Source organism: Lissotriton helveticus, chromosome 1_1 (genome assembly GCF_964261635.1).
Source record: "Lissotriton helveticus chromosome 1_1, aLisHel1.1, whole genome shotgun sequence".
Classification (NCBI taxonomy): domain Eukaryota; kingdom Metazoa; phylum Chordata; class Amphibia; order Caudata; family Salamandridae; genus Lissotriton; species Lissotriton helveticus.
Window position 1 is genome coordinate 969396401 of NC_136057.1, and position 19375 is coordinate 969415775.

Sequence of the window (19375 nt, forward strand, 5' to 3'; positions counted from 1 at the left end):
TGGAGCATTTAGGGCGTGCTATCAGGCAGAATCTCGATGATTCCAAGTAAATGGGGGTAGGGTTCTCCAAGGAGGGGTGGGAGGGAGTTTGGTCAGGGGGTATGAGGGCACGGGTGTGGGAGCAGTGGAGAAAAAATAAAAAAAATCATTTGCCTCTTACTTTAGCTGAAGTTCAAGTTTTAGTGTTTTTGGTTGGTATCGGCGTACTGTAGGCTGGGGTAAATTGAAATCCATGTGTCTCTCTCCACCATGAAAACATTGCATTGTCTGTCCTGGAATGTGAATGGCCTACGAGTTAAAAGCAGGAGGGAGAAAACCCTACAGTATTTAAGAGACGCACCCACACAAGTAATTATTCTACAAGAAACCCACCTGTTGAGAAAAGAAATGAATAATATCTGTGGGAAGCTCAGGTGGGTGGAACATTGTGCCTGTTCATGTCAGACTGCCAATGTAAGGGGTGTAGCTATTTTAGTAAACAAAACAAGCAAATGCTACACTACAAGAAGTAAGAACAGATTCAAGTGGCAGATGGGTGATAACTAAGATTTCTGTAGAGAATTTCCCTATTACAATTGTAGGTTATTATGGCCCTAATCAGGATGATCCTTCAACTTTAAAGACCATCTTTTTGATTCTCTTGGAATTCCCGGATTCAGCCATCTTGGCAGGGGATTTCAATATAGTTTTGAGTCCAACATTGGATAAATCATCATAAAGTAGAGCTACAGTTTCTTCTAAATCCAGGGGCTTCTTAAAAGCGACGATGAAACAACATGCTATTTGTGAGATATAGAGAGAGCGATCTGGCACACAGTTGGGCGTATCTTTCTATAACAAAAAATACAAACACAAATCACAAATAGATTACATATTGATTAGTAACGATCTAAGGGGTAATACAAAGAATATTGGATATTTGACCCCCCACTTGTCGAACCATGCTGCGGTTTGGATTGACCACGATTTAGTAGGTTGTGAACAACAGAGGGTGTGGAATTTTGACCGCTCACTCCTCTTTGACGATACTGTAAATGGCCATTTGATCCAGGAGGTAAAAGCCTTTTTGGAAATTAATATAGGATCAGCAGACTTCATGATCGTATGGGACGCCCTGAAATCTTTTATGAGGGGGCTGATTACGAATAAAACTGTTTATAAGAACAGGCAGTACAGGCAGGAAATTGCATCTGTGGAAGACCAAATGAAGGTGTTGGAGGATAGAATTAACCGTTTATCTGATGAAGAGCAAGAATTAAGAGAGGGGCTAGGAGTACAATTAGATTCGTTAAAAGCCTTTTTTGAAAATATAATTCAAACAAGAATTTTCAATAGGTGGGAGTCGAGCAAGCTCGCCCACTTTGAATATGGTGAGGGGGCCGGCAGGCTACTCACTTGGAAGGCCAAAACAGATAGAGTCAGGAATCACATCAAAGAAATAGAGGACGTACATACTAACTCATTAAAGAACGGAGGAGGAGATGGGAGAAATCTTACATGAGTATTTTGAGGAATTGTATAAGGATAACAGTGATACTGTCAGTTTATCTATACAAGATTGGTTACATACGATCCAGCTACCTTCTCTTACTACAACTCATCGGGAAAACCTGGAGGCAGAAATAATCCATCAAGAAGTCAGGAAGGCTCTTTTAGATTGTAAAAAGGGTAAAGCTGCAGGGCCAGATGGCCTCCCTATGGAAATGTATAAAAAAATTGGATGAAATAATTATTCCCTTCATGGTGGAGATGTTTAAGAAAATTTTGGTAGACGGAGCTCAACTACCTACCACATGGGGAAAGCAAATATTACCCTAATCTTAAAACCAGGTAATCCCCTACAAAATGCGGGTCATATAGGCCAATATCTTTGTTGAATTCAGACTATAAGGTTTTCTCCAAGATATTGGCGGACAGACTAGGGGGCATGGCTGGCGAGCTTTTGCATTCTGATCAAAAGGGCGTTGTAAAGGGTAGGAATCTTTTTGATCCGACTCATGATTTTATTGGTGCGATAGATTTTGTGTCCACCTTTTCTCTTCCATTGGCGGCTATGACATTGGATGCAACTAAAGCATTCGATAGGGTGGATTGGAAATACCTTATAGTGGTTTTGGAGAAGCTGAACCTGGGGCCAAAATTTTGCCGTACCATCCACCTTATATACAGCGAGCCCTAAGCTAGGCTGGTGGTAAACAGCAGAACAACTAGACCATTTAAAATCAAAAGGGGAACCAGACAAGGCTGCCTCCCTCTCCCCTCTCCTCTTCAATCTATGTATAGAGCTGTTTGCCCAGTGTCTTAGGGAAGAGCCAATTATTACATCTTTTAAGAGCGGCTCATGGGAGAGGAAGGTAGCCCTGTATGCCGACGACATTCGTATTCTTTCGTCGGACCTGGAATCCTCTTTTACTCGGGTGATTAAGCTAGCGAGAGACTTTGGCCGGGTTTCTGGCTATGATGTTAATGCAGATTAAACGAGCTTATGTCATGGAACCTACCGGGATGCCGATACCAAACCAAAAAAGAGCTGCGTTATTTGGGGATTAAAATTGTCCCAGAAATAGATAAAATAGCAAAAGTCAATCTTACTAATATTTTGAAGGAGTGTTAAGAACTCATGAAATCTTGGGTTCACCTCCCATTGTCTATCCTGGGGAGAGTAAATCTTATAAAAATGACAATTTTGCCAAAGGTAACTTTTCTATTTAACACCACCCCTTTGAATTTCGAGAAAGTATTGTTGGATAAATTCCAGCAATCTATTAATTCTTTTGTTTGGGCTTCCAAAGCTGTTAGAATATCATGGAGGAAGCGAAGACGCAAAAGGGAGAAAGGTGGCCTGGAACTCCCTGATATCCAATACTATGCGTGGGCCTTCCAGCTAACGCACTCCAGAATGCTGCTAAAATCTCCAGACTCTTCTGGGAGAGGTAAAATGTTTTTAGCCATGTTGGAACAACTGGGGTTTTCACATGAAGGCTTTCTGTTTAAGTATGGGGACAACATTTTTTTCACAAAAGTCAGACTGAAAGTCCTAAGTGGCGCAGCTCAAATATGGGCTAAGATCAAAAAACTAACAGGTCTTGAATATTACTCAAGGGTTGCTCCTGTGTGGGATAGCCCAGGAACTCCCAGTTGTCTAAAAGACCTGCTGGCAGTTTCACTCAAAACAGCAGGACTATTGATATGGGGGGATCTTGCGGTTTATGGATCTCTCTTACCGTGGGCCACTTTAAATGATAAGTTGGAGGGGGCATATCAAAGTTGGTCTCAGAATTTAAAGAGCCCGTTAGGCCGGGGAAATATCCTTGAAGAACATCTGGTTAACAAGCTTTTAGGGAAGAAAGAGATCTCCTTTATTTATTGGGCTATTGAAGAGGCTATTGACGGCGAGTTTAAGCTAGCCGAGGAGTTATGGGTGGAAGCCATCTCGGAGACAGACTGGGAGGATCTGTGGAAGACCTCTTATAATATCCTCTTCTCAGTCGTGAAGCCAGCCTGGCGGAGGAGCAATCATTATTTCACGACACACAGAGCTTATTTTTCCCTGGCAAGGCTTTCCAATATTTCTAAAGGTCCACCTGCAAGGTGTAAAAAATGTAATTGGGAAAGTGGCCCGGATGTTTGTATGTTTTGGGCTTGCCAGTCTCTTTTGAAATTCTGGAGAGAAGTTGGAGACTGTTTAACTGCTGTTTTGGGGCGTACTATACAAATTTCCCTTAAACATAGTGGAGAAGTGTGGCTCAGGGGTTAGAGGCGGCAGAATCGGAAGCTGAGATCAGTCCTGGACCAGGGTTCGATTCCCCGCCTCGGCGGGTCTCGGGCTCAAAATTCCATGGACTCGACAATTCTCGCTCCGGTGCCTACTCGATTCACAGGTTCACACTCTGCGACTCTGGGCAATAGCTTGCTTAATCTCCACTACGGCCCCTCGCGGCGGGATGCCTGGCTTTCACCTTGTGGATACCCTGCTGGGGTTATCTCACAGGGGAATACCAGGACGGGTTCCCAAGGCAAGCGCCTTGATGCCTTCGGGTGATACGTGCGCTATATAAATCGCAATACATTTACATTTACATATCATTTTTGGCGTATCTAGTGACTTTTCTGGCCCTGATAGAGATTTTCTATTTTTTGCGATGCTGTTGGCCAGACGGGAAATATGTAAGAGATGGGTCAGACTTCTAATCTTTAAACAGGGCAGGGAGGACGGGTATATGGAAGTATGCATCCTGCTGGTTTAGTGCCACTATTCAGTCTTTAGGGTCAACAGTAAACCAGACCGGAGTCTCGATGAGCATTGTGAATTTTTCCTTTTGGAGGAAGGCCTCCACAATTCTTGGGCACCAGAAAGCAGAGTGAGTATCAACCATGTTCTGCTTTTGGTGCTTGAACCCTCTCAACAGTCCCTTTGGCCAAATGGGCATGCACTTCTTGCTGCAAAATGGAAAGAAGGTCCTCTGAGTGGATGGTGGAAGGTGTAGCAGGGAATAGAGGAAGGGTAAGGCGTATCGCGTATCCCCTGTAGGACCCACATGTCTGATGTTATTGTCTGCCAACCTGGTAAGAATCAGTGGACTCGGCCGCCCACCAGGTGGCTGTGCTCCTGTAAGGGCACACAAAAGACACTTGGCAAGTAGGGCTGCAGTGGGAGGTGTATACTGAGCAGCCCTATGACCTTGGCTGGGCTAGGGGGGTGACCCACGGCCTTGACTGAGAAACTGCCGGATTCCCTGTGGAGAGGGTACAGGCTGGCAGTAGAGGGCACCTCTACCAAAGCCTCAAAAGGAGCAGGTAAACTGGTGCTAGTGGCTAGGTGGCGCAGAGAGTGTGCTGTAGCTCTGGTCTCCTGAAAGCCCTCCCCAAACAGCCAACTCCCGTCAAAGGGCATGTACATCATGGAAGACTGTACATCGCCAGTGAACCTAGTCGATCTCAGCCACACATGGCAGTAAATGGCATCACTGGTACCAATGGCCTGCTTGATGGAACCAATGGTATCCAAGCTAAAAAGAATCATGAACTTTGCAACATCATGATTGCTTTGAATCACCTGAGCGAGAACAGGTAGGCGATATTAGGGCACACCAAAGAGGACTTGTCACCAAGCCCCAAAGGGCATGGGAATGCCTTCCTTCCAAACAGCTGACATTAATCTATCTGAATGCCAGACTGATGGTGTAAAACCCCTGTTTTCCTTGTCGGGGTGTGGATGGGGGCGGGTTGTGTTGATGTTAGACAAGCTTGTGGAGGCTTGCACCACTAGGCATTCGGGGGAAGGCTGCTGTATGAGAAAAGCAGGGCTACCTGGTGCAGGACAATAGCCCCTGACAATTTTGCTATCGATTGGGGCCCAGAAGAGGGTTTGTCTCACACCCCCAACAGAGTATCTGTGAATGTTTCATTAAATAGAAGAACAGGCTCAGAAGGCGTTTGAATCCCCCCGGTGGAAGCCTTTTGTTAAACACTGGTCTTAACCTCCAAGGAGGGGAGATGGAGGGAGGTATCGAGACCACTAGCCTCCTGTAAGAAACTGGCTCTATGTATACTACACCAAAATGAGGTATAGTGTGTATTGAGTCCAAGTGTCCCCAGAGGTAGGCAGAGGTTTAAGTTAGATAGTACCTTGCTCTCTAATAGTAGTAGCTTGGTCGAGCAGTAAGGCAGTATCAAAGTACAGTGTTACGCATTTGATGTACATACTCAGTCAGCAAATGAATTCACACACTCAAGAACAGAACTCTAGGCCAATTGTTTTTGTATAAAAAAATATACTGTGGTTTTATTTCTAGAACCAAGCAAGCCTGGTACAGGTAAGCACATAAATACTTTTCAGCTACAAGATGCTGTTGTTGAATACTTTCAAAATAATGTAGGACTTTGTACCAATTCGAGTTTACAGGGGTTTTAATGTAATGCACAATCTTTAGTAGACTCAGTATATAGGAATCAATAGGCTTTTCAGTAAAATGCAATTAATTACTTTTCGGATTACATTTACTAACACAGTGCTAGATCGTAGATTCAGCACTGGGGCATTTCCTGAAAACAGTTGAGTAAATACGTTTTAGTTAGTTGTACCATTATTAGGGGCACCCTGAACCTTCCTTCCTCAGATCCCGATTTGAAACAAGAAAGAAGAACAAGAAGAAAGAAGACCTGCCATGCAGCTGCTAACAAGAGGACGACACCAACTGACTTGGCCCTAGCCCTACCGGCCTGTTGATCCTTGAACCTGCTCCTGCTAAAACCCCGGCGTCTCCTGCGGACAGCAACCTCCCATGAGCAGTGGTACTGCTCAAACAGCAACAACCCCTGGTGCGAGCCAAGAAACGCGAATCCAGCACACTCTGCACCCGCCGAGCCCGGCCCATGCCTGAGTGGACAAAGACCACAAGGACGTCCCCCGGCGACTGCGACCCGGAATCCAGCACCCAAGTGCCCTCCTCAACGATCCTGTAGATGCCTGCAGCCTCACAACAAGGGACCCCTCCAACCGGGACCAGCTGAGGGTAAAATTTGCCAACTTCCAAAGACACCCCTGCGCCGGGCACCCCACTGCCCCCTGTGCCCAACTCCTGGGTTTCTACCTAGCCTCCAAGATCCCAACTTACCTCTCGAAGTGGTGGTTGCACCTGAAGAATCTCCGTCCCCGTGCCTGCAGCCTTGGTCTCTCATTGAATCTAGATTCAGACTGGTTCAGCTGCGTATCCTCCATAGGTCCTACACCCCACGGACGGTGCAATATAAGATGGGGTTTGCAGCTTCGCAATTCTGCTTAAGGGGCTGCGGGAGGAGGGCACCTTCTTTCACATTCTGTGGGACTGCCCAAAAACCCGCACGTATTGGACTCAACTGCAGGAAATTATGGAAGAAGTGATTGGGGCAGAGGTGCCGCTAGAGGCCCGATGGCACGTTCTGGGGGTGACAAGTGACGTTACCTGGCCCAAGGGGGACAAGATGTGGCTAGCCCTTGCCAGTATGGTGGCCAAGAGGAACATAGCTCGACTCTGGGGGAGTGACCTGTCACCAACGGTGGAGGAATGGGAGCGGGACCTGGACTGGTGCCAAAGGGCAAAGAAAGTTATTTTTCATTTAGGCTGCCCTAAAAAATGGGAGAAGATATTGTTGGCATGGAGACGATACAGGGGGGACTGGTTGAATACCCCAGATGGATCACCACTGGGTTGAGTGAGGCCCTTATTGGAATCCATCCTCTGATCGACACGCTTTGCGAGCATTTACTGAACCCTCCTGTCTGAAGGACCACCCATCCACAATCGCAAGAGGGAATGGTCACGAAGCGGGGGGGGGGGGCGGTCGGAGAGAGGGGTAAGGACATAGAACGGGGGGGGGGTCTGGGCAGGGAGGGTGAGGGTGCCTAAACATAGAAAATTTTGTAAGGGGTACACTATGGGGGTAGGCCAACATGGATCTCGCCAATTGATTTTTAGATTTGTGTGTTATAACTGTACCAATGAACTTCCACTGCTACCTGATGTGTATTTTAATGGAGCGGTTATGTTTCAATAAAAAGATTAAAACATTTTTTTAAAAGTCTCTTATTGAATAAAATTGGGCGCCCGAAGGCCCAAAAGCACCCTGCACTCAGCTGCCCGAGGGTCGCTGGAAATGCAACAACTACCCTACTCTACTTCCCCACTTGCCCTGTGTAAGTGACCAGGAGCTCAGCTCCCACAGCCCCGTGGTCTGCCTGCTAGCAGCCACCAACCAAAGGCTCCCTATCCCACATAGGATATCATTGGGGCAACTCACTCTGCACCCGGCTGCCCCTGTGCCGCTGAGGGTGTAACAACTGTACTTAGCTGATCCGGGGAGACCCCTGAGTCTACCCCAGAACCTTAACTTTGCCAGCCGAGTACTTACCCAAAGACAGATAACTTGATTTTCTCCATAGGGTAACATTGGCTGGGATTCACTCAGAATTTCTTGCAAGTTTCGATTTTCCAAACTTACAAATATTCCTTAAAAATCGTCCGAACCTCAAAAACGAATTTACTCACCTGCAAGCAGGAGAGATCCTACTGCTGTAACTCTCACCTCAGCACTGAACCTAGAAAGTAATTATAACCGTGATTTACTGTTAACCCAATTTTCCTCCACAGGAATACATTGCCTAGTTTTTACAAGAAAATCTTCGGTCAATTTTCCAAACTTGCAAATATTCCTTTAAAATCGCCTGTATTACAAAAACGATTTATTTCAACTGTTTACAGGAAATGCAAAAGGGCTGAATCCAAGATCCAGCCCTGAGTTAGAAAAACATATGTAAAGTGATTGTATTGCATTTACCTAAAAACTTCCATTGTGCTCAATGATATTTTGTGTTTAAACTTGTGTTGCATATTGCAACAAGTGTAACCATTGCACTTAAAAGTCAACTGCTATTTGAAAGTATCCAATTGCAACATCTCATTCTGAGAAAGTATTTATGATACCTACTGTGGTTCTAAAATAAAGTAACTATATATTTTTATATACAAAACAATTGGCCTAGAGTCAGTTCTTGAGTGTGTGAGACCATTTGCTGACTGAGTGTGTACAACAAATGCTTTACACTGTCCTCTGATACTGCCTTACTGCTCGACCAAGCTACCACTTTAGATAGTAAGGTTATATCGAACTTTAGCCTCTGCCATACCTCTGAGGACTGTGGACTCTGTGCACACTGAACCTTACTTTGGTGCAGTATATACAGAGCCGCTTTCTTACAGGTCTCTTTTCCTTCCCCTCGGAAGCACATTTCAAAAAGATCTACTTTCATTTAGTTGCTTACTAAGATATACCTATCCAAGCAATTTACCCCTCTCCTCTGAACTGAACTGTCTCTCCAGTAAGCCCTTTGCAGCTACACATCAACTAGGGTGACGGGGAATAATGAAGAGGGAGTATCTATTGGCTTTCCATCTTCATGCCCCGCTCCTTTCGTGGCTAAACTTTAGTTTTGTGTCCTTCTTTACATATAAAAAGTTCTAAAACCTTTAGGTTAAATGGTGCTATATAAAAACTTGCAAAAAAGATACAGGGCCTGACTTAGAGATTGGCAGACGGATATCCATCACAAATATGACAGATATTCTGTCACCCTTATCACAAGTGCCACAAAATATAATGCATTTGTAATAAGGAGGACAAGATAGCCATCATGTTTGTGACAGAGTAACCCCTATGCCAAACTCTAAATCAGATCCTTAAATACCAGATCCCTAAAAATAAATGTTTTTGCTTTGTGCATTTTGCAAGCGCTTTCACAATATGAGAGAAATAGATGCTCTTACTCCAATTAAGTGTATCCTGGCAGGCCTCTCTCCTTCAGTAACTCTCACAGCTTCTGAAAATACACAGCTGTTGCTTCGGGACAAAATGGCACTCTGACCTCCTGTGAACCCGTTGATTGTTCCTAGAACAAACAGCCCATGACAAAAATTAAAATCAAGTTATGTTTACCTTTCAAACTCACATAATATTTAAAATTCACTTTCAGGTCTACCTTTTTGACGGCCTCCGACCAACGTTTTATTTCGGAGGTTCTTGGTGACATCCAGAATTGTAGCACCTACATAGGCAATTTCAGCACCAAATCTGAAACTCTTTAAATAAACACAAAGATAGTTATTGACATTGACTGAAAAGGTCAACATTACATTAGCGTAAGAGGAGAAATACAGAGGTAAGACAACGCTGACAACTTAGTTAAAATTTTCAAGATTGCAACATTCAACAACAGGTAGAAATCTTGGGGTGCACCTGTTACATAAGTCACAAACGAAAGGACCCACCGTTCAGTGTTGAAATGCACATTCACAAGTGTTGAGTTTCGTTCCTTAACGGTTATCCCAATTAATTCCTGCTTCACCTAATACTCTTACATTATGGTATTATTAGGTCAAGCCAAAGCATGCTAAATTCCTATCAATGCAATGACTGCACCTTGTCAAGACTGAATTATTTATTTATTTTGTTACACTTTATTTAGCATTTTTGATACAGTTACAATAGTGCACTGGGATCAGAAAAGGACAATTCGACAAGCACGTGCAGGCAGAAATACACATTTCCCATGATACATTTCAACAATGTTGTGGTGCACATATGCCGCCCCAGAGCATGGTCCCCAGCTCTCCCTTATTCCAACACACAGGGGCGGAACACATCGCGGCTGTAGTAATAGAAAATAACCCATCGCCCAAGAGATGGTACGTGCCATACACAGTGTAATAGTCTAGCCCACTCTGACAGGAACTATTCCATGATCTGCTGATGTGGAGGGGGTCAGTTGCTGGGCGCGGAGATATGCCCTAAAGGGACCCCATATATCTTTGGGTCTGGAAGTGGCGGGGGAGTGTTGTTGCATAATTGTCACTATTTATAGAACAAGATGCCATACTCTTTAACCATCGTTTCACCGAGGGAGTCGTCCTGCCACCCCAGTGAATCGCCACCTCCCTTTTGGCCAGGAGCAAACTTATAGCGACAAATCTGCGTATAGCCTGTAGGAACTGAGCTACGTAACGAATAGTTTCTTACCTGTCGGTGTAGTTTTGCAGCTTGAAGATCTTTCTGGATTCACTATGCTGTGCATTATTCCGCTGTCTGGTGATTGGGTCCGGAATCGTAGTCTTTTCTTTCTTTTTTTTTTCCGTAGCCCATGTGGGCGTCGACATCCCACCTTTTGGTGTACTTCCTGTGACGTCGGCACGCTTCCTGCGGAAGCTCCCACCTTTGGGCGTCATCTTCAGATTCTTTTTTTTCTTGTTTTTGTGTTCTGTTTGTGAATCCTTTGGCAATGTTCTCTATTTCTTTTTCAAGTAAGTGATTTCTCCGCTTTGTTCTTTAAGGTGTCTGTTTCCATATTGTCCTTGTATTACTACCTTCTTCTCCTGCCTCATCTTTCGGGCATAGGTGAGTGGGTTCGCTAGTGAATCCAGAAAGATCTTCAAGCTGCAAAACTACACCGACAGGTAAGAAACTATTTGTTTTGCAGCGTGAATCTTTCTGGATTCACTATGCTGTGCAAAGACTTTGTAGCGGTTTGTTATGATTGTGGCGGCTGGATGGAAGATGAGCGTTGATTGTTGAATATATGTTGAAGCACCTTCTATCCTACTTGTGCTTCCTTGTTCATTTGTATATCGACACAGTAGTGCTTAGTGAACGTGTGCACTGAAGCCCATGTTGCCGCCAGGCATATGTCTTGAATGGGTGTGTTAGCCAGGAAGGCTATTGTTGCTCCTTTTTCCTGGTAGAGTGGGCTTGTACCCCTTCTGCTAGTTCTTGGCCTGCCTGTCTGTGGCAGAATTGTATAGTTTGTGCGATCAAACGTGCGATGGTCCTCTGTTACTGGTCTACCCATGAAACTGCTTGCGAAGGACACAGAGAACTGCTTTGTTTTCCTGTGGTCTTTGGTTTTTTCTATGTAGTACATTACTGCTCTTCTAGCGTCCAGAGTGTGCAGTGACCTCTCTGCGCTTGTAGCTGGTTTCTGAAAAAAGCTTGGCATTTGTACTGTTTGGTTGATGTGGAACATTGACACCACCTTTGGCATAAAGTGTAGGTCAGTTCTCATCACCACCCTATCATTGTGTATCTGGATGTAGGGTTCTTGTAGCGTTAGCGCCTGTAGTTGGCTCACCCACCGCAGCGAGGTGATTGCCACCAGGAAGGTTGTTTTCATTGTCAGCATTTTAGGGAGGCCTTATGAATGGGTTCAAAGAGCGATTTCATGAGCTCTGTTAGGACTAAATTGAGGTTCCATGCCGGTGGCGGCATCCTCTTTGGTGGTGTGATCCTTCTCTTTACTATCTGTGATGTAAAGAAGCTCTTCCCTGTTTCTCCTCTTGTGTAGGCTACTATCGCTACTAGGTGTACTCTTAGCGAGAATGAACTTAGTTTTGCTTTCAGCAGCTGCGTGAGATATCTCAGCACCGCTGATTCCTTTGTCATCTTCTTGTGTAGCTTCTTCTTGCTGCACCATTGTGTGAACCTCTTCCAATTTGCCACATAGCACCTTTGTGTGCTAGGTCTCCTTGCCTCTCGTAGCACCCACAGGGTGCTCTCAGGCAACTTCAGGTGTGCACACTCTATGTCTTCAGGAGCCATGCTGCTAGGCTGAGGCTCTCTGGCTCTGGGTGTAGTACTTCTCCATTTTGCATGGAGAGTACGTCTTTCCTTTACCCGAACTTGTGGGGTGCACCCTGTGCCATTTCCATTATCTGTGAGTACCAGGTCTGCCTGGCCCACTGGGGTGCCACCAGGACCAGCGTCATGTTGCTGGTTCTGCACTTGTTGAGTACTCTGTGTATCGGGGGAAAAGCGTAGGCAAATGTTTTTGACCAGCTTATCCATAGGGCATTCCCCTCGGATTATTCCTCTGGTTGCCTGGAAGCAAAGTATCAGCATTTTGCATTCTGGTGTGTTGCAAATAGGTCTATTGTTGGTGTTCCCCACCTCCTGAATAGCCTTTGCATTTCCTGTGCATTGAGCTCCCACTCGTGGGACGCTGATGTCTGTCTGCTGAGCCTGTCTGCTTCCACATTGTCCTTTCCTGGTAGATGTATGGCTAGTAGGTCTATTTTGAGTGGGATGGCCCATCTCCATATTTCCTGCGCTAGGTTGGATAGTGCGACTGACTGTGTTCCTCCCTGTTTGTTGATGTAGAACATCGTTGTCTGTTTGTATCAACAATCTCTGGTTGTACAGTCGTTTCTGGAAGGCATTCAAGGCGAGGAGCACGGTCTTTAGTTCAAGTTACTTGATGTGTCTGACCGCATCTGCTGGAGTCCACAGACCCCTCACCTTGAGCTTGTCCATGTGTGCTCCCCACCTCATCTGGGATGCGTCTGTGGTGATGGTCACCGTTGGGGGTGTTAAAGGCTTCCCTTTTGTTATGTTCTCCTTGTTCCACCACGTTATCTCCTCCTGCACTGCGTGCGTTACAACCACTAGATCTTCCCAACTTCCGGTAGCTTGTGACCATTGCTGTTGCAGCCATTCCAGGAATGGTATCATGTGGAGCCGTTTATTGGGGACCAGGTGTATGCAGGAGACCATCATCCCCATGATCTTGCTCTCTGTCCTCACTGTCAGAGCTCGCCCCTTCTGGTAGTGGCGTGTCTCCTTCAGTAGGGCAAGTGTTCTCTTGTCGCTGGGGAACACCTTGCTCTATATGGTGTTGATCTGTGCCCATAGGAAGATCTTCACTTGCTCTGGTTCCATTGAGGACTTCCCCCAGTGTATGGAGAATCCCAGGCTTATTAGTGTTTCTGTGACCCGCTATGCGTGTTCCTTGGATGTCTTGGGGGAACTTGCTTTTATTAGCCAGTCGTCGAGGTAAGGGTATACATGAATCCCTTCCCTCCGTAGGTGCACTGCCACGGCAGTGAGACATTTGGTGAAGACCCTTGGTGCGGATATTAGTCCGAAGGCTAGGGCTGTGAACTGGTAGTGTTCTTTGTTAATGGTAAATCTTAGTAGATGTTTGTGCTGCCTGTTCATGGGAATGTGTAGGTAGGCATCTTTGAGGTCTATGCTGGACATGAAGTCTTCGTCCCTTATCTGAGGAATGACCTCCTGTAGGGATGTCATTTAGAATTTTTGTGTCCTTATGTATTGGTTTAGGAACATTAGATCCAGGATGGATCTTAGCGTTTCGTCCACTTTTGGTACTAGGAAATAGTTTGAGTACACTCCCCCGTTTCTTTCTCTGAATGGAACTGGTTCGATGGTCTCCTTTTGGAGGAGTCCTTGTGCTTCCTCTAGGAGTACCGCTAGTTATTTTGCTGAATGCGCCTTCCTTTTTGGTTCTTTGTTTGGTGGTTTCTTATCCAGTTCTATGCAGTATCCAAACTGTATGATGTTGAATGTCCATTTGTCTGTAGTTATCTTCTTCCATTTTTGGAAGAAATGTTTTAGCCTGCCTCCTACAGTGTTACATGTTCGTTGATATTTGGTTCGTATAACCCTCTTTTGTTGACCTTGTTGTGCCCCACCCTCGGAGGGGTCATGTTGGTGGGCACGCTTTGCGGGATGGAGCCACTTTGAGGTGGGTTACTGGCCTTCTCTTCTTGTTTGCCCTTGTTCATTCGCCCTCCCGCGAAAGGACTGGCACCGAGGCTGGTACTGCAAGGTTTGTTTCTGCTGACCCTGCTGTGCTTGATTATCGCCCTGGTTGGCCTGCTGGAATGTCTGGTGTGACGTTCCCGGCTGGTTTCCCCCCCTTCCGTTTGGTCTCCGTGTCGGAGTACCCCTTCTCATTCCTCTGAATTGTAGGGCCCCCATGGACCTTACAGTCTCATTTTCTTTCTTGAGCTGGGTGAGTTTTTCATCCACCGGTGTCCCAAACAGTGTTTCTCCATTGAAGGGAGTGCTCAGAATGTTGTTCTGTACCTCCGGCTTGAAGACTGAGATCCTCAGCCAGGCATGCCTTCTTTCTGTGACCCCGATCATCATGAGCCTGCTGGATGTGTCAGCCCCATCCAAGGCTGACTTCAGGCATGAATTTGCTATATTCTTGCCTTCCTCCACCAGATGTGATGTTCTATTTTGGTATTGCTCAGGGAGGTGTTAGAGCAGCTGTCCGACCTCGCCCCAATGCTGGTATGCATATCTGTTTAGTAGGGTATTAGAGTTTGCAATGCGCCAGTGTACCGGTGCCTTCCTCTCTACGTTTCTCCCAGTTAGGTCCATCCTCCTACTTTCCTTGTCTGGTGGTGGGCCTGAGGTTGTTGGGACGTTTGCCCTTTTCCTGGCTGTTGCCGCAATAATGGAGTCCGCCTTGATGGATCCTTGGATATAAGGGGGGTCCTTAGAGGAGTGCTTGTACTTCTTCTCCATCCTAGGTGTGACAGACCTGCAGTTCGCTGGGTCCTCGAATGCCTCCCTTCCTTGGTCCAGGACACTTGGGAGCATGGGGAGGAATTGACTTCTTGTTTGAGTGGGCAGCAGGGTCTATAAGAGGAAGCATGCCTTTGGTTTTTCTTCCTCCAGTTTGACTCCATAAACCGTTGCCGTGTTCCTGATGGCCATGTTGTAGACCCCAATGTCATCCGGTGGCGAAGGCCTCGAAGGGTACGTCTACAGGTCCTGCCACTCCAGGTCCTGTGCCACCGACGATGCCGACCCGAAACTCGTCCGCTGGTCATTGTCGCCTTCCTCGTCGTAGTATACGCCCTCTTCCTCTAGGTGTTCATGGGGCTCTGGAGTTTTCGGCGGTTCTTCGGCGTCGAACTCCTCTTCCTCCTCTATCTCGAAGATCGGCGGCGGCGGCTTTGACGGAATCGTGAACCTTTTAATTTTTTCGTCGAACCCTCTTTTCCTTTGAGCCTTCTCTTTTTCCTCTCCATCTCGGCGGCCTGTTCGGCGTAGTGTGTTTCGCCTGACCTGTTCGACGTAGTCGACGTCGAAGCGGCTTTCGGGTCCTTCTCCTTCGAAGTCGAGCGGACTTTTTCAGGGACGTGCTTGACGACCATGGCTTTTCGCCAGCTTTCGCCGTCTGAGAGTCCTTTTCGAAGGATCCGCTGGGCTGTTTGTCCCTGGGTGCAGCTGCGGCTGTCGAGATTTTCGGAGCCAGTGCTCCCTTCGTGGACTTTGACTCTCTTTTTTGAGAGTCTGACTCAGGCTTTCGAGAGTCTGTCGGGGTTTTAGGGGTCGACGTCTCTCCTACCTCTTTAGATGTTTTCTTATCGGTCTCTATGACTGTGAAGTCATCTGGTCCCTCGGCGATGTTGTCCTCTTCGTCGCTGGAGAGGCCCAGATCCCTAAGCAACGGAGGTTGGCCTTTTCCTTGCATGTTGTAGTTGGCTCTTCTCTGTCTCTCTCTAACCCTGAGAGTCTTCAGGGTGAAGGCAGAGCAGGCGTTGCAATCCTTGCTCTTGTGGTCCACCAGTTGGCAGACTTTGCAAACCGGGTGCTGGTCCTTCTGCGCGTACTTGTGGTGGCAGTTAGGGCAGAATTTAAAAGGTTTTTTGTCCATTCCTGCACTCAGGGGGTCCCCTGTGTGTGCATCTTCCGTTGGACGTCGAAGTTCTCCTCCTTCTTCGTCGTCCCGGTACAGTGATCATGTTTCTCGATGTCTTCTCCAATCCTTTCTGTGTAGAAAATGGCTTTTTCTTCTTCTTTCCTCCAAAAACTCTGGAGCCTCTCGGTGACGATCCAGACCCAACGGCGGAAAAAAGAATCTGAAGATGGCGCCCAAAGGTTGGAGCTTCCGCAGGAAGTGTGCAGACGTCACAGGAAGTACGTGGGACGTCGACGCCCACCTGGGCTACGAAAAAAAGAAAGAAAAGACTATGATTTTGGACCCAACCACTAGACCGCGGAATAATGCACAGCATAGTGAATCCAGAAAGATTCAGGCTTCAAAAAACGAATTCACCATTTCTAGGAAGTCTTATGGTCTGTGAGTAGCCAAATCAGACACAAAGGCCTTCATTTCATCCTAGATTTCTCGTGATATCCGTCTTACAGGGCAGCAAAATTGGCATTCCTTAAATGGGTGGAGGCTGTTCCACAGACTCTCTTACCAATGGCATCCATTCATTTACTCTCCCTGTCTGGTGGGGCTGTGGATTCTGGAGAAGAAGCATGCCTTTAACTCACCGCTGGTGCAATTATTGAATCTGGTTTTAGACCTTTCGTAGGAAATCCAGACCCTGTTGAGGAGGTCTGTACTTTCTTTTGAAAGCCTTGGTGTTGCAGATTTCATTGTGGCTGAAGTAAGGAACATTGGCATAGATTCATCAAGCGAAATAGCGATCGCAATAGCTGCGAAACAGCGATTGCCATTTCCGCTCCCGCAATTCATCAACTACAAAAGCAGCAAATAGCGAATTCGCAAAACAAAAAATCGCAAATCCATTTGTCAACTCATATTGCGATTCCTTAACAGCGATTACCCACATTTTCTGTGAAAAATAATGCGAATTTGCAAATATATTGCGAAATCGCAATTATATTGCGAATTCGCAAATCAAATCGCAAACCAAATTCATCATAAATCGCAAATTGCGAAAAAACCCAAATTTGCAAAAAACGAGTTGCAATTTAAGGAGAAGCTAAACCAGGTGGTAACCATGAAGTCCAACTGTGGAAAACAAAAAATTGCAAACAAGAAACAGGTGTAGGGTAAACCAAACACACTTAAGGAGACTCAGTAGGAGCATGAGGAAAGTCACAATGCCAGGTCTCTACATCGTGGCAAGGCGGCTGAGGCTCCAGGCTGCAGCCCAGAACCGACGCAGGATCCAGGAGCGCATCTTCCAGCTGCGGATTAAACTCCTGGGACAGACTGAAGAGGAGATCTACTCAAAATACAGGCTCAATGGGGCAATGATAAAGAAGCTCATCGGAGACCTTGACCCCCTGATGCAGCACCCAACACGGAGGACCAATGCCGTGCCCACCCATGTCCAGGTCCTGTGCTGCCTGCACCTCCTGGCATCCGGAAGCTTGCCGGGGATAGTTGCATATGCAGGGGGTATATCACAGAGTACCCTGTCACGCTGCCTACAGAGTTTCCTGGACGCCATGCTGAGCCGGATCCATCACTACATCACCTTCCCAACAACCCAACAGGACTAAACACACACTGAACTGGACTTCTATCACACCGCCCATTTCCCCCATGGAATTGGCTGCATTGACTGCACCCACATTCACATCTGTCCACCCACTGAGACCGAATACATGTACCGGAACCGCAAGTCATACCACTCCCTCAACATCCAGATGGTCTGCAATGCGAAAACCATCATCACAGACATTGTGGCACAATACCCGGGGAGCACGCATGATTCGTTCATCTTCCGGCACAGCGACATACACACCCGCTTGGCCAGGGGTGACTTTGGTGAAGGACATCTCCTAGGTAAGTACACATGCCCACATACAGCATGTCATGACCATATAGCTGCACATAACAGGCACGGACCCTCTGCTCCTAACCTTCAGGTGATGGCGCCTATGGCCTCCGTGAATACCTCCTCACCCCATACCTCAACCCTGCTACACCACAGGAACGGCGTTACAATGCTGCGCACATACACACAAGAAATGTCATTGAGCGGACATTTAGCATGTTAAAGAGTTGATTCCGCATCCTCCACAAGACTGGCGGGCCCTCAAATACCAGCCTGAGGTCTGGTGCTGCATCTTGGCCGTGTGTGCCATACTCCACAATATTGCCACCAAGCGGAGGATACCTGTGGAGGTGTCTGGTAGTGAGTCGGAGGGGGACAAACTGCCACCTGTACATGTGCATCATGCACGCGGGGAGAATCCTGCTGAGGGACACAGGCGTCGTAACAACATCACACTGAACTATTTCTAGTGCACCCATACACCTCACACAACACTGCACTCATGCACGCCACATGAATTAATGACATGAGGAAGATTTGTGTTCAAAATAAATTCTTATTTTTATGTTCAACAAGCTCTAGATGTGCTTTAAATCATCCAAAAATATTACAACTGTATTGCATCATACAGGCTCTTGTATCCAGAGCAGGCGTGCGTGATTACATCACCATGGCACTGCCGGTAATGTTTAATCAGTCACTGGCACCTCCTGCCGGACGCACCCTGTCGCCTCTCCAACTCCACGTTGGGAGTGTCCGGCCGTGATGCAGCACTGGGCCTGGAACTGCGGCGGCTTTCTGGTAGCACCGGCACAGACAGGCTGCTCAGGCTCAATGGGCCCTCACTGGCATTATCACCACCCCACCTTGCATGGCCATGGCCGCACACCTGTTGATTCTCAACTGCGGTGGTAACCTGCTCCTGGGCCATTGCTACATCTTGGCAGCATTGTGCCATTTGTAGCTGCATGGCCAATGACCTGCGCGACAGTTGTGATGTGGCATTCCCAATCAGGTGGATCGACCGGGTATAGGCAGATAGCCGGGTCAGCAGCTGGCGGTGGCGTAGGCGGGTGATGTCCTGCTGCACCACCATCAGTTGGTTGTTCTCTTTCACTGCAGTGATTAGCTCCTGCAGACTTTCTGTCAGTTGGTTGATATTGCGTGCAGTTTTGTACAGCTGCAGCTGCATGGCTGCCATGTGCTGTGCCTGCTTGCGGTGCACAGCAAGCATCCGGGCTTCAATTCCTAGCCCTAGATTTTGGGCCTGTTGCTCCCTGTCTGGTCGTGTGGCCACGGAGCGCTTCTGCCTCAACCGGACGCTTGCCTGGGACCGCACAGTGGCTGTGCGGCGTGTCTGCCTCCTGGGTGGTGGTGGGGTCTGATCCACTGCCATGCGTGACGACTGGGGTGGTTGAACTACTCCTATGGCTGCAGGGGTGGCCCTGTGCGGTTGGGAAGGTGCTGGTACTGGTGCAGGTGCAGGTGCATGTGAC

General features: G+C 47.1%; 1 protein-coding gene across 2 annotated transcripts in view; it reads right to left on the reverse strand.

Moving 5' to 3' along the window:
- The window catches only part of FBH1 (F-box DNA helicase 1), a 664229-nt gene that overhangs the window by 197717 nt on the left and 447137 nt on the right, over positions 1–19375 (reverse strand). For both annotated transcript variants that reach the window (XM_078677274.1, XM_078677281.1), the window contains 2 exons: positions 9515–9614; positions 9303–9424 (listed from right to left, as the gene is read on the reverse strand). In XM_078677274.1, the coding sequence (XP_078533400.1) occupies positions 9303–9424; positions 9515–9614 (222 nt within the window). The remainder of the gene's footprint in view (positions 1–9302; positions 9425–9514; positions 9615–19375) is intronic.